Raw genomic sequence first — 13,412 nt, forward strand, 5'->3', positions numbered from 1 at the left:
GTGAAAGCTTTCATCACTTCTGGGTAGTGCCAGACAAGGCAATGATATGAGATCAATTATTTATTAATTGAACATCCTGCAGTAGAATGGGAATGATAAAAATATTTTCAAGGTACTTAACCCTCTGTAGGGAAGCTTAATATTAAATATGTATAGAAAATGAAGCCCAGAACCAGAAGGGTTACAGACTTGAATTCTAACTGGATTTGAGGTCAACTGCATTTAACTTGGCATCTTTGAGAATTAAATTCTTAATCTACAGGTGGAAACATGAACATCTAAAATAACTTTCTGAAACAAGTAAGTAGTCTTTGGCATAAGGTACAAGGGATAGAAGGATAAACGTCATAGACAGGAAGCTACATAAAATACAAGGGTTCAGGTGTTCATGACACTATTGAGTTAGATCTCAACCAACTGACTAGCACATAGAGTTAGTCTGGTTTCATGAATGCTGCCTTGAAATACACGCCAAAAAAATATCACTTGATTGCAGGCAAGTAACAATTTAATTTAATAATTTTATTATGCTTTGTTCTTTAAGGGGAAATCAAGATTTCCCATAAACACTTTGAAGAAGCTTTTAGGAAAGTGAAGTCCTCAGTATCAAAGAAGGTAAGATATGTAAGACTGATTTGTAAGTATGTAAGACTGATTACTCCTCTGGAAAGGATGCCCTTTTTATGCTGGAGACTGGTGGGAATAGTTAAGCATGCTGTATGCTTCCATGTATTTCAAACAACTGACACTACCTGTAGATGGATTACCACGCTATCAAAGTTATCTTGTAGTATGGCACCTTGGACTTCTCTCTGAAGTTCTCTGCTTAGTTATTGACCTGGCCTTAACCTCTTACATCTGTGGAATTTTCAGTTAGAAGTGAAGGCCTTTAGAGTGTACTACACCTTCCCACCACCTTTTCTTCCCCCCTAGATGGATATGACACTCAAAAATGCTCAACCATTTCTGTTAACATGTGACGTTTTGAAATAGGACATAGGACATAGAACACTATCATCTTTGTTATTTCTTACCAGTCTTTTCATTATTTGCATTTGTCAATGAAGTTAGTTTTAGATGTTTCCTTATGACCTGTTCTTTTTAATGACTGAAAGGAAAGCTGTTCAGTCATCTTAATTACTATAATTGAGAAGTTTTTATATATAGGAATTGTTATTGCTGCAGAGCTTTTGTGTATAGGTGTCTCCATGTTGCCAAGAGTATACTGCAGCCAAAATACATTAATATATTCATTTTAAACGCTAGCCAGAGAAAAGTTAACTATTTCCTTTCATTATTATTGTATGCTGATGGTCAGTGACCTTTTCTAAAATTTAAAAGTGATCTTTAGCTCCAAGACGCTTTAAAGATGGTGTTGGTCATTGGGTTCCTGCCCTTTGCTAATCACTAAGCAAATAGTTCAGAAGCAACAGCCACAAAAACTTAAAACCTCTCCTGTAACATAGCAATTACTGGTAAGTATTAGGACATGCTCCTTCTGGTTCTTAAGAGTTAACCAGAAATGTCACTCTGCATCTCAAAGGCAGCATAAATATCACATCTCAGAGCCCTACACTTAAATTATATCTGTCTGAAGAATTCTCAGTTAGGTATTTTGAAATATCTTTTGGAGTACAAGATACTCATCTCCCATTTCCAGATGCTACTTTCTTATCTGCTAGACAAATTCAATCTGACAAAAGCTTTATGCACCTTCCTATGAATACTGGAAAATACAAAAAGCTGCATCTTGCTGCTTTAGTGCTTCTAACTCTTCTTCTCCCTCCTACACATATCTGAGTTCAGTTAACTTGCTTTTGCTTTAATTGATTGACTCAAGACAAACCAGCATAAGTTCTTAAAGCTACTGAGAGACATCACCTTCTGAAGAGAGTTATTTCAGTGGAAGTTAACATCTCCAAGTATTCTGTTCCTCAAAAGCGTAATTTTGAGTGACTAGTGAAAAGCATTAAGGAATAGTTAAGTAAGTTAGACTAGCAAAAGAAGATCTATCCATTTTGGCACAAGTAGATAGGGGACTAAGGTGTCAGTTCAGTAGCTCCCCTCACAAAGAGGGCAGTGTCCTCTTAGGGAAGCTGCAATCTGAACCTAGCATGGCAATATTAAGTATAAAGAACTCTGCCAAAGGCTTCTCTTAATTACATATAAATGAGGTTCCCCAGTAATAGTGACCAATTATGAGTCAGGATGTGGGGGGGTTGGCTTATTTAGTTTTTTGTTTGTAAATGCTTTTAAATATAACTAGTGTCTCATATAGCTGGTTTGTTTCACTTTCTTGTTAAATACTACATAAAGTCACTTTTAAAGATTGCATGATTTTTTTTACCATTGTCTGAAGTCTTTCTTTCTCTTATCTTGGCACTGCTAGGATCAAATAATGTATGAAGAACTACGTCAGTCACTGTGCAGGTGATACATTTGGACAATCCCCAAAAGACTTGCTCTACATTGGTGGAGAGTTTTGTAATACCCATGCCTGATTTGAAGAGTCAGGTTGGAAAAAAAGTGTGCTAAATCTCTCAGCTTTTTAAACTGTACCTGAAAAAAGTTCATCATAACCTACTGCTCTAAACCATCCTTAATTTAACTATTTCCAGAATAAAAGATACAATACACGCTTCCTGCTTATCACCATTTAAGTCTTAAAAATTAATGCTTTTAGTGCTAAAGAGCTAATACCATTCTGATATAATATTTGGCGCCCTTAATCAGAAATCCCTCAGAGGCAGAGAGGCTACCCCTTCCTAGTGTTTACATTGCTCAAATAGCTGTTTTCAAACATAAATGAAAGTACCTGTTTTCAGGAACAAGGACTCTGGAAGAGTCACTGGGAGAACAGAGCTGTGAAAGTAGTCTGGGAAAGCACTGCACTGCATGTCATCAGACCATTAATCATGCCTTTCCCAAATACAGTGACACATGATGATTGTACTAGCGTGGGTTCTCAGAGCTTCTAGCAGCTTCTCTTCACCTTATCAAAAGAAACTATCCAGAGATGGCAAGCTGTCTTAAATGTTACCTAGGAGAGAGTAGAGTTTAGAAATCTGAGAAGTGCTACAGTGTTGCAACTTAACAGCCACCTAAGAAACACTTGAAACAGTGGGAGTTATCCAACAACCTGGTTCTTAATTTTTTTAAAAAAAAAAAACAGACAAATCTGCAACAACAAAAATTCTATTACAGGTTTGAATTCCTTAGCTCAAGTGTTTTGACATCCTCTGGAGGAAGGAAAATGTTATTGTTTTAAGAAACAGGCCAAGAGCCTGAAGCTTTTTTTTTTTTAAGTACATGAAATTCCATCTTGGAAAGAGGGTCAAAGTTTCAGCACCAGCAAAATGGCAAGTACTGAGTTAAGACAAAACAATGAAGCATGACAGATACCGAGTAACTCATTTCTGAAACCTACAAGCCTTCATGGATTTTTTACTGTCATGATTCTATGAAGTTCCTTTAATCATTAATATCAGTTCCTATCTTTGATCTGTCTTAATCTTCCTGCAACCATTGCTCAAGGATCAAAATAAGAAATGGATGATTTCTGCTAAAAGACTTTCCAATTTGATAACACCAAACTTTAAATCCTTTTAGAGTAATGAAATTTCCATATAAAACCGTAAAATAATTTTTGTAAGCAACATTTATTCTACAAGCATCCCCCCTACTTTAACATTTAAGAGGTAGGATGTGACCCTGAACAACCTGATCTAACTTCAAGATTGACCTTGCCTTGAGGGAACAGCACCTTACAACTGAAATTCTTGTCCCAATTGCCATCTGACAAAAAAATCTTGCACATTTTTCTCCAAAGGTAAATGTGGAAGGCTGTTACACATAACTGATCACCACAGACTTGTGTTTTAAAACTACTGACACTCATGGCAGCTTGTACTTACTACTGTAATTTTTTTTGCACATTTGATACTCCCTCCCTCTTCTCAGGAAGCCTGAAACTCAGGGACTCAAGTTGTGGCCTATATGACTAACAAATGAAGTCCCTGCATGTAAAGTAGATGATGTGTTTGCTTGTAATTGTAAATCAGGCTTGGAGCTTTAGGAATTACTGAGACACCCAGAAATCCCAAGCTGAAGGATCATAATTTTCTCTTAGAAGAGTTTCACTTGTGGATATTCATTAGTGCAAGGCAATGCAATTAGTGCATATCAGTTATATGACTAATTTAATGTGAAATCATAACTAGATGTCATGTACAGAGCTGCACAAGAACCACCTATGTTACACAGACTTTTTCCTGTTCTAGCTCTACATCTACAACTTTACAGTTTGAGGATTTTTTTTTTTTTACCACCTACCTTAAACGAAAGGCTTTTTGCTTTATAGGAAGCCACAACTGTGTCAAAGCAAGCTGTGACCCCTTTCAGGACAACAACACACTGAATTCACTAGAGTGTTTGAGAGTTGACCAATGAAAAAGAGAACCAAGCAGGAGCCCTATGAAAGCAATATATGCTACCTCAAATACAAATTTTGACACTGTCAGCCATTTTTACCTTTAAATATGATAATTAATTCTAAAGGCATCACTGTTTTTCACCTGCCTGTGGCATGCATTGGTTTCAAAACAAATGAACTGTATATAAAAAGAACTCATCAGGAATAAAAGAAAAATATCTCCTGTGATACAGCTTCAGTGATATGATTTAGAAATATGTCATCCTTTCTTGGGAAAGAAGTGTGGCAAGCCACTCTTTACAGTTGTAAATAGCCACGTGAATGATTTCTCCTTTATTGATATATAGAGGAAAATCCTTTAAGGATAGCTGCAGTTGATGAGCTTACAAACAAGTAAAGTCCTGAAGCCCTGGCATATTCACCCAAGAATTTTCTCCTTCTTTCCTGTTACCATGGTATTATTCCTGTGTGTAAATGAAGCAAGAAAGCAAGGTAGAACTTGCAAGGCAAGACTAAGGAGAAAATACTATTCAAGTAGTAATAATAACAGTATTACTATTCAAGTATTAATAATATAGTCTTGTCAAGGTTTCTACCACACACCATTTTTATTATACAAAGTATCTGATAATCCTTCTTAACATGTGATAGGGGAAGAGGAAGCAGGGTGCATGAGAGTTTGAATTTACAAGAAAATCTGGAGTTAAGTTGAAAGGCAGAAAGAGCCAGATCAGTCAAGCATCCATATCCTGTTTGCTTACCTTGTCTGGGCTACATGTGCGTCAAGGAGCAAACACGGTTAGGCAACTGAACTCTGACTTCACGCAAGAGAGTACTGCACCCACACCACTGCTTTTTCTTGGGGGAAATTCTGCTTAGGCTATAGTACTTAGCACTGAAAAAAACTTGATAACAGATAAATTGTAAAATCTCTTGTACTTGTACATAGAAAATAGGGATCAATTTAAGGAAAAAGCCTTTTCACATAATAGAGACCACTACTTTGTTCTGCATATGCAGCTACCACCCCTCCTAGCAGAAATGCCTACAGGAGGTTTTCCCTCTAGTCATGTTTCTGTTGGGGCAAGATCAAGAAATTGTTCATCACACTATTCTTCTCTCCCTTTTCCTGAGGCTAGCTACATATCTAAATCACAGTAACGATTGTCCCAGAGCATATTAAATGCTAACTTAAGCACAGATAGGGGGCAGAGGCAGTACAGGAACTGTCAGAAGGAAAAAAAAAATGCTGTCTTCATTCTTACCTAAACAGGAAACTCTTCAACATTTTGTCCTCACTGACATCTTGTATACTACTGCAGGCTTGATTGTGAAATACAGGATTTGATAGAGAAGAGGTAATTGTGTACATAGAGTTGCAGGTTGCTATACTAAAGGCACATCTACATGATTTAGACACACCTATTTGTCAGACTGTTTTTTTAGGACCTTGCAGAAGCAATCCTGGCAGACCCAGAAGTGCCTCCTTGTGCTTTGCAGCTTGCAAGCTAAAACAGTAGAACTTGCTTTGCCTTAAGTCTTTTGAGACACTTTCAAATTACAGTACACTTTCCAAAGGCTGTGTCTTAGACCACTTATGCAAAATCACTACCCGAAAGCAACTTTTCTCCTGTTTGTCCAACTGGATTAGTATGGCATCCCCCAATCTATAGCATTGACATTATTGCTTGTTGAACCTCATCGTTAAATAAGGAATGAACAACTTGAAGTTCTACTGTAGCATGCCACTTCATCTAATACAAGAATAAATGCCAAGAAGGCAGAGGTCAACCACTGAGCTCATTATCTAACAGTGCCTGCTTACTTAGTACAGATCCATTTCTCAACACCTGTGGACTTTTAAGTATATGTTATGTGTGGAACAGACAGGCTCAGCAGCAAAAGAAGAATGCCAGAGGCAAGAGTTGTTCTGAAAGAGGAATATACCCACGCCTGTCCTGTGGTAAAACTCATGGCTAGTATGATCAGACTGCAGGATGTATCACTTACTCCACTTAAGCAGCTTCAAGTAAAGGGGGTTGGGGGGGTGGGTGTGCATGCATTACAAGCCACGCCAGGCAGTTTATTCTGAAAACTGCAAGTTACTCTGAAAACCTTGAAGGGGATTCAGAGCTCTCCACAATTTAACTGCAGCTAACATAATACTTGGATGACACATTTAACATTGCTGACCCAAAGCCAGCTGTGTTTTGACAGTTAAACTCCTAGCTGATTTCACATAAAGGAGAGCTTTGCCAAACTGACAAACTAGTAAGATGCTTTAGTGACACAGAAAGGAACAAACCCTAACAAGAAAGGACAAAGTTAACAACTCATTCCATCTGAAAAACTTTAACCGAATTATAATTCTGTTAATGTCAGGGTTCTTAATGCTCTGTAGGTTTAATTTGATCTTCACTGGTTAGTCAAAGCTCCCTCCAACTTTCAGATAAAGTATATCAAGAACTATACTTACTTGGTTTTGCCAGATAAATAGTTTCCATTAATGCTATTAAAATGTAATTCCTTAAAAACAATAACTAGATAGTTCATATGTATTTAAAAAAAAAATCATGTTTATCTTTGTGCCATGCCTTTGGACTAAACACATTTTATGACTGGAGAAAACTAGTTTTGAATTTAGAATATATCAAACACAAGCCAAGTAGTCCAGCTGGTCTTCATTCCTTTTACCAGTGGTTCAGAAATGCTTCTGACTTTTTTTAGGGATGAAATTATATGTAACTTATATTAGGCATAGTATATAAAATATTACACATACTATATTTAACATATTAATAATCTATATAGACTATATATAAACCAAAATATAGGTTAACTTTCAGATGATCTGCTTCTGGCAAAATCCCTACTACTGAAGTTAAATGCCAAAGCCTCTTGTGTGTATACACAGGAATTCTATACCCAAGAACGGTAGTTACCAATGCTTGTAGGGAATCAGACTGTGGTTTAGATCCAAACATGAGTCTCACTGGTTCAGATTAACCTAGAGCAGTAAATGTTCTCCAGTAGGCAGCCAGTAGCATGTGTTTCAGAAAGAATACGGCAAGCACAGATATCTCCCTCAGAACTCCCCACTATTCTGCAGCTCTTGAAGTGAAAATGGGATATTTATAATCAAGAGTTGGAAGGGAACATCCCAGTCAGGACACCCTAGAGCAGTATTTGCAATTTTTAACAAGAGAGATGGCAACTTCAGTCCCATTTAAAAGCAGGAATTCACACTTGCGCTACCTTTTGGGAGGACAGTAAGGGGCATCAGCAATTCTATGAAGTAGGTATCGAAGCCCAAGTATGAAAGTTAAACTCTGAGCTCTCACTTATCTTAGATGAATACTTCAGATAAGCAGTTTCTCAACTTTAGCTTTTAGCCGTGAAACTTTTTGGAGACACTTTCCGTCCTTCATTCAGCTATGGCAAGCTATCAAAGAGATTTAATTCCACCATTCACTTCTTAAATTGAGAAACAGTCATACAGATGTGGCTTAAAAAGAAACAAGTTTTGCCACTTGTTAAGCCTGTTTGGGTCTTTCAGCCAAAATAGTTTTCTTCCCAGTAGAAAGGCAAGACAGTGACTCTTTACAGTTCATCTATACCACCACTCAATAGAACAGCTCTTGCAGCTGCTTTAAAAATGCCAAATTTCTCTAAAGCTCATGTCTTTCAGCATTAGGGGACAAATCAAAAATTCACCCGATGTTACTTTCATCTTTGCTTTTTAATTACATGTAAAAATACTGGATAAAAGTAGATTTTGACATTACACTATACCCTGAGCAATATGCTGGCTAGCTAGCATGTTATTGGCATCATTACGAAGTCACTTTGTAAGTGGTTGTCATGCTTTCATACACTTCTATTACATAACCACAGATAAGGGCCCACACTTAAAACGCACGCACATTAGAAACAGGACTGCAATCAAGTGAGGGTTAAGTTGTACCAACACATTCTTCTCAGGCACTCAGCTTCTTAAAAAAAAAAGGAACCAGCCCACACCAAAACCCCACAAAATGCAGGAGCTGAAGGCACCTAAATATTAAGTTACTTACAGCAGACCAGTGTGGACAATAGCTGAGACTTCCACCTTCATCAGATTCCATCGTTCAGATAAGTGAAGGACATACTGTAGGATCGCTATTTGAAATTGAAGGGCGATTCATAGCCATCTTTGGCAGCTTAAAGCCATCATCAACGCATTAGATGATAGAAAGCAAATATACTGTGCTTGAGGTATGTAGATACTAGTTCTTCAGGGTTCAGCAAGCCTATCCAGGCTCTGTTCCCAATTTTAAAACTCCTTAAGCAGGGAAGTTTGGTATTACCACCTGTGCTCTCACCACATTTTAATATGGAAGACAGCTAAGTGTTTATGTAGGGTACTGTAGGTTTGACACAAGAGGGCATCAAGATTATTTAGCAACACTTTTCTGTGTACACAAATTACTAATATGCTTAATTGTCAGGGGTTGTAGCTAGCCTTTTTGGCCAGGACAGTATCTGCTTCAGTTGATTCAGTTTTCCATAGAAGCCAAAAATTCCAAATGAGTGTAAATATTAGAGTTAGCATTTAAAACCATGGTAACATCAGAACCAACTAGGACAAGCCTAATAATTTGTCTTTGCAGATCAGAGAAAAAAAACCAAACTGTAACAAGATTTTTCAAATACAAGAAAACTAATCAGTTGTATTAAATTAGTGGCTTACACAATACAATTCCAAGTGCTAGCCGCTCCAGCTATATGCCAACACAAGCAGCTTAAGCAGTAGGTAGGGAGTTGGCACTTCCCCACTGTTTTACGAGGCAGTCACATGAGCCATCTCGATGCCAATTTCATTCTGTTAGGCTGCTCCCTTAAGGTACTTTCAGTTGAAAAGGTGGAACTTTAAAGCAGTGCTTCAAATGACGTGTTACATATTTGAATAAAAGCAGACTTAACATTTCTGTGCAAATTTAGTTCTTCCACCCACTAAGTTAGGACGAAGGTTCAACAGAAGGTTTAAGTTAACAAATCATGTTAGTTAGAATCAACAGGTAAGTACAGCATTTTAACACTACAGTCATCTAAATAGCATGTTGTGGGCAGCATACTACATTGAGAACTTCTAAAACATTGAGGAGTCAGACAGGTATTTTATATAGATTTAACACCTGCCAAAGCAAATTCTGTAACAAAGTGATTTAGCATTATGCACATTAACACTGATCCTTAGGCAAACATATACACATTAAACCAACAAATCAGAGGACTGCAAGGAATGTTACAGCTGGTAGGAGTCTGCTACAAAATCCTTTAGAGTGCATTGCTATGTTGCTGTAGATCTTAATTCAGGACACTGGTGAACATCTTTAGCAAGAGACCTTACCAGCCACTTTAAAGCAAGCAGACATTTCAAAGTTTTTTGGTTGCCGGAACTTTAATCTTGCTTCACTTCACCCTTTAATTGCCTTTTCATACGCGAATATGGGCTGATTGTGTCATCCATCACGAAGTCATACAGTACTTTTATCCAAGAGTTATATTGTGGCAGGTTGTCATAGTATTCAGCTGCTATTTTCTTCACCTAAGGAGGACATAACAAGGTTTATTTACTATTTGTATTAGCACCAGTTGTGACAACTTTACAATCCTCAACCTGTAACAACATAAAGCACTAGAAGTTTCATTTCAGATGTTAGATTCTACAGGAAAGGCTACTAATATCACAATGAAAGTTTTTTTGAAGGAAAAAGCAACTCCCTTGTTAAGTAAACGTCATGTGAAACTTTTATATTGACACTAACCAGAGCAAATTCTGCTAACACTCTGAAGTCCGTTCACTGTGCCACCTATAGAATGATGTAGCTCACAAAAGCAAGCAGTTTGGTCACTAGTGGAAGTTGGTGACTCACTTCAATGCTGACTCAAAGGTATACGAGCATCACTAAAAAGGATCTTGTAAATTCTAGGGAGAGATGTTTAATGCAGCGATTTTTACATGTAGTTTCAAACCTCAGCACTCAGAAAAGACATGTTTCTGAGGAACACCTTGTTTCTGAGGGCAGACAAAGAACTAATATGAACTGCTTCCAAAGACTTTACCCTCAGATGTACATGCTGACTAGATCACTGTTTTAAACTAAGAGAGCTGGAGTTTCAGTTAGGTATCCTTACTGATACTTAAGGCCAACCACCTAAAGCCTTAAAAATCACAAAGAGAACAAAACTGATTTTTCACCAAATTCCATTTAGACAGCAGAAAAATATTAATCTGTACAAGATAAACAAACCCAAGATGCCTGGTTTGGAGCTGAAGATAGTTTTGATCTGTCATCACACCTATAGAATAGTGCATCTAGCCAGTATGCTTTTATTCAACAGTAATTATCCTCAGCTCACCAGTACCCCAGCTGGAATTAAGTGTTCAGTACTTCAGTGATCTTTAGCACACAGCATAGCAGAGTCTAATCAAATCAACTACACTGTTCTAAAAGACGACTTTGTTTTCTTATCAGAGCTGTGAATTAAGAGTCCTGTAGCAGAGATAGTATTTGCCTCTGCAATTAAATACTTGAAAAAATTACTCCCTGTTTACAACTCAAATACTGCTGCAAGAAGTGAAATACTAGTTCACCAGCACAGATCTAGGTATCAAAGGTGAGTTAAAGCTACTTCATGAGTATTTGAAAGATGAAATCTATGAATAAGAGAAACAGTCTTTTCAAAAACAAAATTACAAAAACCCACAAAAAAAGGTCTCAACAAACCAGTTACAGAATTTGACTGCCCTGCTACAGAAGTGCTGGAATAGTTACTTCATCTACCGTTCCACTACTGACAACAGGAATAACAATCAATTTAGACACTACCAAAGCCACAAGCTTACAAGGTCTATTACCAAGTGCAGTAACAAAGCTACAAGACCAACACCACACCTGCTGTCAAATTGCAAATTCAGTGTCTGATGAAAAACATGTTTCACTGAATATGAGTTTTAGGTGTAACACTGGAAGCCTGTGTTCCCATGCTCCAATTTTGAAACACATATACATATCCTGCCAAGAAGAAACCAGCAAAGACTGAAGTGAGGAGAAGCCAGTTTGAAAGTACATTATCTGCTGCTCATGCAGATGTGACAGATCCAAGTCTTAGCTTCGAAGCCTTAATTCTGTCAATGTACACCTGATACTTATGTAGGGTTCAAAGGTTCTCACTAGAGGAAACAGCTCCAAAATAGAAAGCTATTAAACATTTGTCAACAGTAAAACAAACATCAGCAGTACCTCAAACCATCTCTTTTCCCCACTAGAGAGTGTCAGTGATAGAAGAGACTGAAGCATAAGCACGCATTGCAATACTGTCCATAAGGTTTCAAAGACAGAACTAACAAAGCTCTGAAGGCATCAGCAACTTCTTAACTAGTTTTCTGCATACTTACAAACCAAAGACAACAGAAGGCTGGCTGTAGTGAAAGAAAACTAAAGCTAGTGCAAAGCACAAGACATGCATTTCCTCCCCTCTCCTTTTATGGAAGAGGCTTGAGCAGCCAGCACATGGGAAGCTTGTTCAGCATACAACTAAAATGGTAAGTAATTGCCCCCTTTAGCACTCAGCCTAGAAATTGTTCTGGTTTGGGTTTGGTTTGGGGTTTTTCTTTTAGTCTCCCAACTTCCGTTCTTCTAACTATCAGTGTTCCACCTGACTTTCAAGTTAAAGTAGGGCTTATTTTAAGAAAAAGTAATAACCTTGGAAGTAAACTTACCAGCGGAAGGCTCTTGCCAGGAATATTGGGGAAGTCATGATGTTCATTGTGATAGCCAACATTAAAAGTGAGCAAATTAAGTGGCCCATAGTAGGAATACGTCTCATGTCCTTTTAAAAACATGTAGTGTTCGGCTATGAAGTGTCCTGAAATTGGGTGCAACCCAAGTCCAAGTACTGAACCAGCAAGCATGTAAAAAGTGGATTTGACTCCCCATAAATAATATATCACAACATCAAAGGAAAGCTGAGCCAACAAATTGATTATTTCAAGTCGAGTAATGGGTTTGGGATTGATGCAGAGAGGTCTGATCGCATAGAAAAAAGGCTGAAGAACAATCCATATGAACTTCCTAAAGCGGGTGCAGAAAAACCAGCCTTCAAAGTTGGTAGGAATGTCCACATCAATTCCGTCGCCTCCTAAGTAACGATGATGATCCATGTGGTATCTCTTGAAGGATATGGAGTACGGGAGACCAAGAGGGAGGTTGGCAAATATTCCAAACCATCGATTCCACATTGCTTTGCTGTTGCCAAAGGCACTATTGTGAGAGATCTCGTGAATAGCCAGAGTCATGGAGTGGCTAATACAGCTTCCAAAAACATATGCCCAGAAGATGACCCATTTCCAGTCCAAGTCTTTAACTAGATAAAATGCAGTCAACTGCGCAAGAACCATTAGCACAACCACCCAGATCAAGTTGTAGTCTGGCTTCATCAACGCTTTTATCTCTGGATGTTTAGCTAGATAGGAAAAAATTAAATGAAAAAGGCATCAGGACCTCTCCTCAGAGCCAACTATCTAGATTAGATTACAAAAGCAGATATAGTAATTTCCTCCCTTCCTCCCAATTAGGATTCATCTGCCAAAAGTAATGAAAACACCACCTTTCCACTTGGGACATTTATAGCTATAATGAACCCTTTAGAATTAAATTATTTCAGCATTTCTGAGTCGCTCAGCAAGTAGACACGTACACGGCAAGCACCAGTACCACCTCCAGCCTACCCAGAAACGAAACGGCTCTGAACTGACGACCCCCCCAGTAATGCAGAAGGGCTCAAGTAAGCTCGGGCCCAATTTAGGCGTCTTGCTTGGCAAGGCGGCTATTTACCACCAACACCGGGTGCCGCCGCGGCCCCTACGCACGGCACACGGCCTCTCCGTGACGACCAGCAGGCGCCTCACCCCTCGCTCGGCTGTTTCCTACCCGCG

The 13,412-nt window shown here is 38.3% G+C and overlaps 2 protein-coding genes across 5 annotated transcripts in view; one reads left to right on the forward strand and one right to left on the reverse strand.

Annotated features, from left to right (window-relative positions):
• The window catches only part of NVL (nuclear VCP like), a 46,975-nt gene extending 38,548 nt beyond the window's left edge, over positions 1-8,427 (forward strand). For 2 of the 4 annotated variants that reach the window (XM_035892423.1, XM_035892428.1), the window contains exons 22-23: positions 545-615; positions 2,390-8,427. In XM_035892423.1, coding sequence (XP_035748316.1) covers positions 545-615; positions 2,390-2,434 — 116 coding nt within the window. In that variant the 3' untranslated portion in view covers positions 2,435-8,427. Of the gene's footprint in view, positions 1-544 lie in introns of all 4 variants that reach the window. The other 2 variants (XM_035892409.1, XM_009637053.2) reach the window with 1 other exon arrangement.
• Positions 3,164-13,377, reverse strand: DEGS1 (delta 4-desaturase, sphingolipid 1). Its single transcript, XM_009637063.2, has 2 exons — positions 12,198-13,377; positions 3,164-10,019 (listed from the first exon to the last, which is right to left on the reverse strand). Exons 1-2 carry the CDS (start codon positions 12,912-12,914, stop codon positions 9,873-9,875), a joined length of 864 nt encoding a protein of 287 aa, XP_009635358.1. The 5' UTR covers positions 12,915-13,377; the 3' UTR covers positions 3,164-9,872.
• Positions 13,378-13,412: the final 35 nt, after the last annotated feature.

The sequence above is a fragment of the Egretta garzetta genome, unplaced genomic scaffold (assembly GCF_000687185.1).
Source record: "Egretta garzetta isolate BGI_Z169 unplaced genomic scaffold, ASM68718v1 scaffold130, whole genome shotgun sequence".
Classification (NCBI taxonomy): Eukaryota; Metazoa; Chordata; class Aves; order Pelecaniformes; family Ardeidae; genus Egretta; species Egretta garzetta.

What these genes read in the sequence shown, in the direction of transcription:
- DEGS1 (XM_009637063.2), bottom strand. Translation starts at nt 12,914, where the DNA reads ATGAAGCCAGACTACAACTTGATCTGGGTGGTTGTGCTAATGGTTCTT. An exon ending in CTGGCAAGAGCCTTCCGCTG is followed by an intron (nt 10,020 to 12,197) that starts GTAAGTTTACTT and finishes TGTCCTCCTTAG; the next exon opens with GTGAAGAAAATAGCAGCTGA.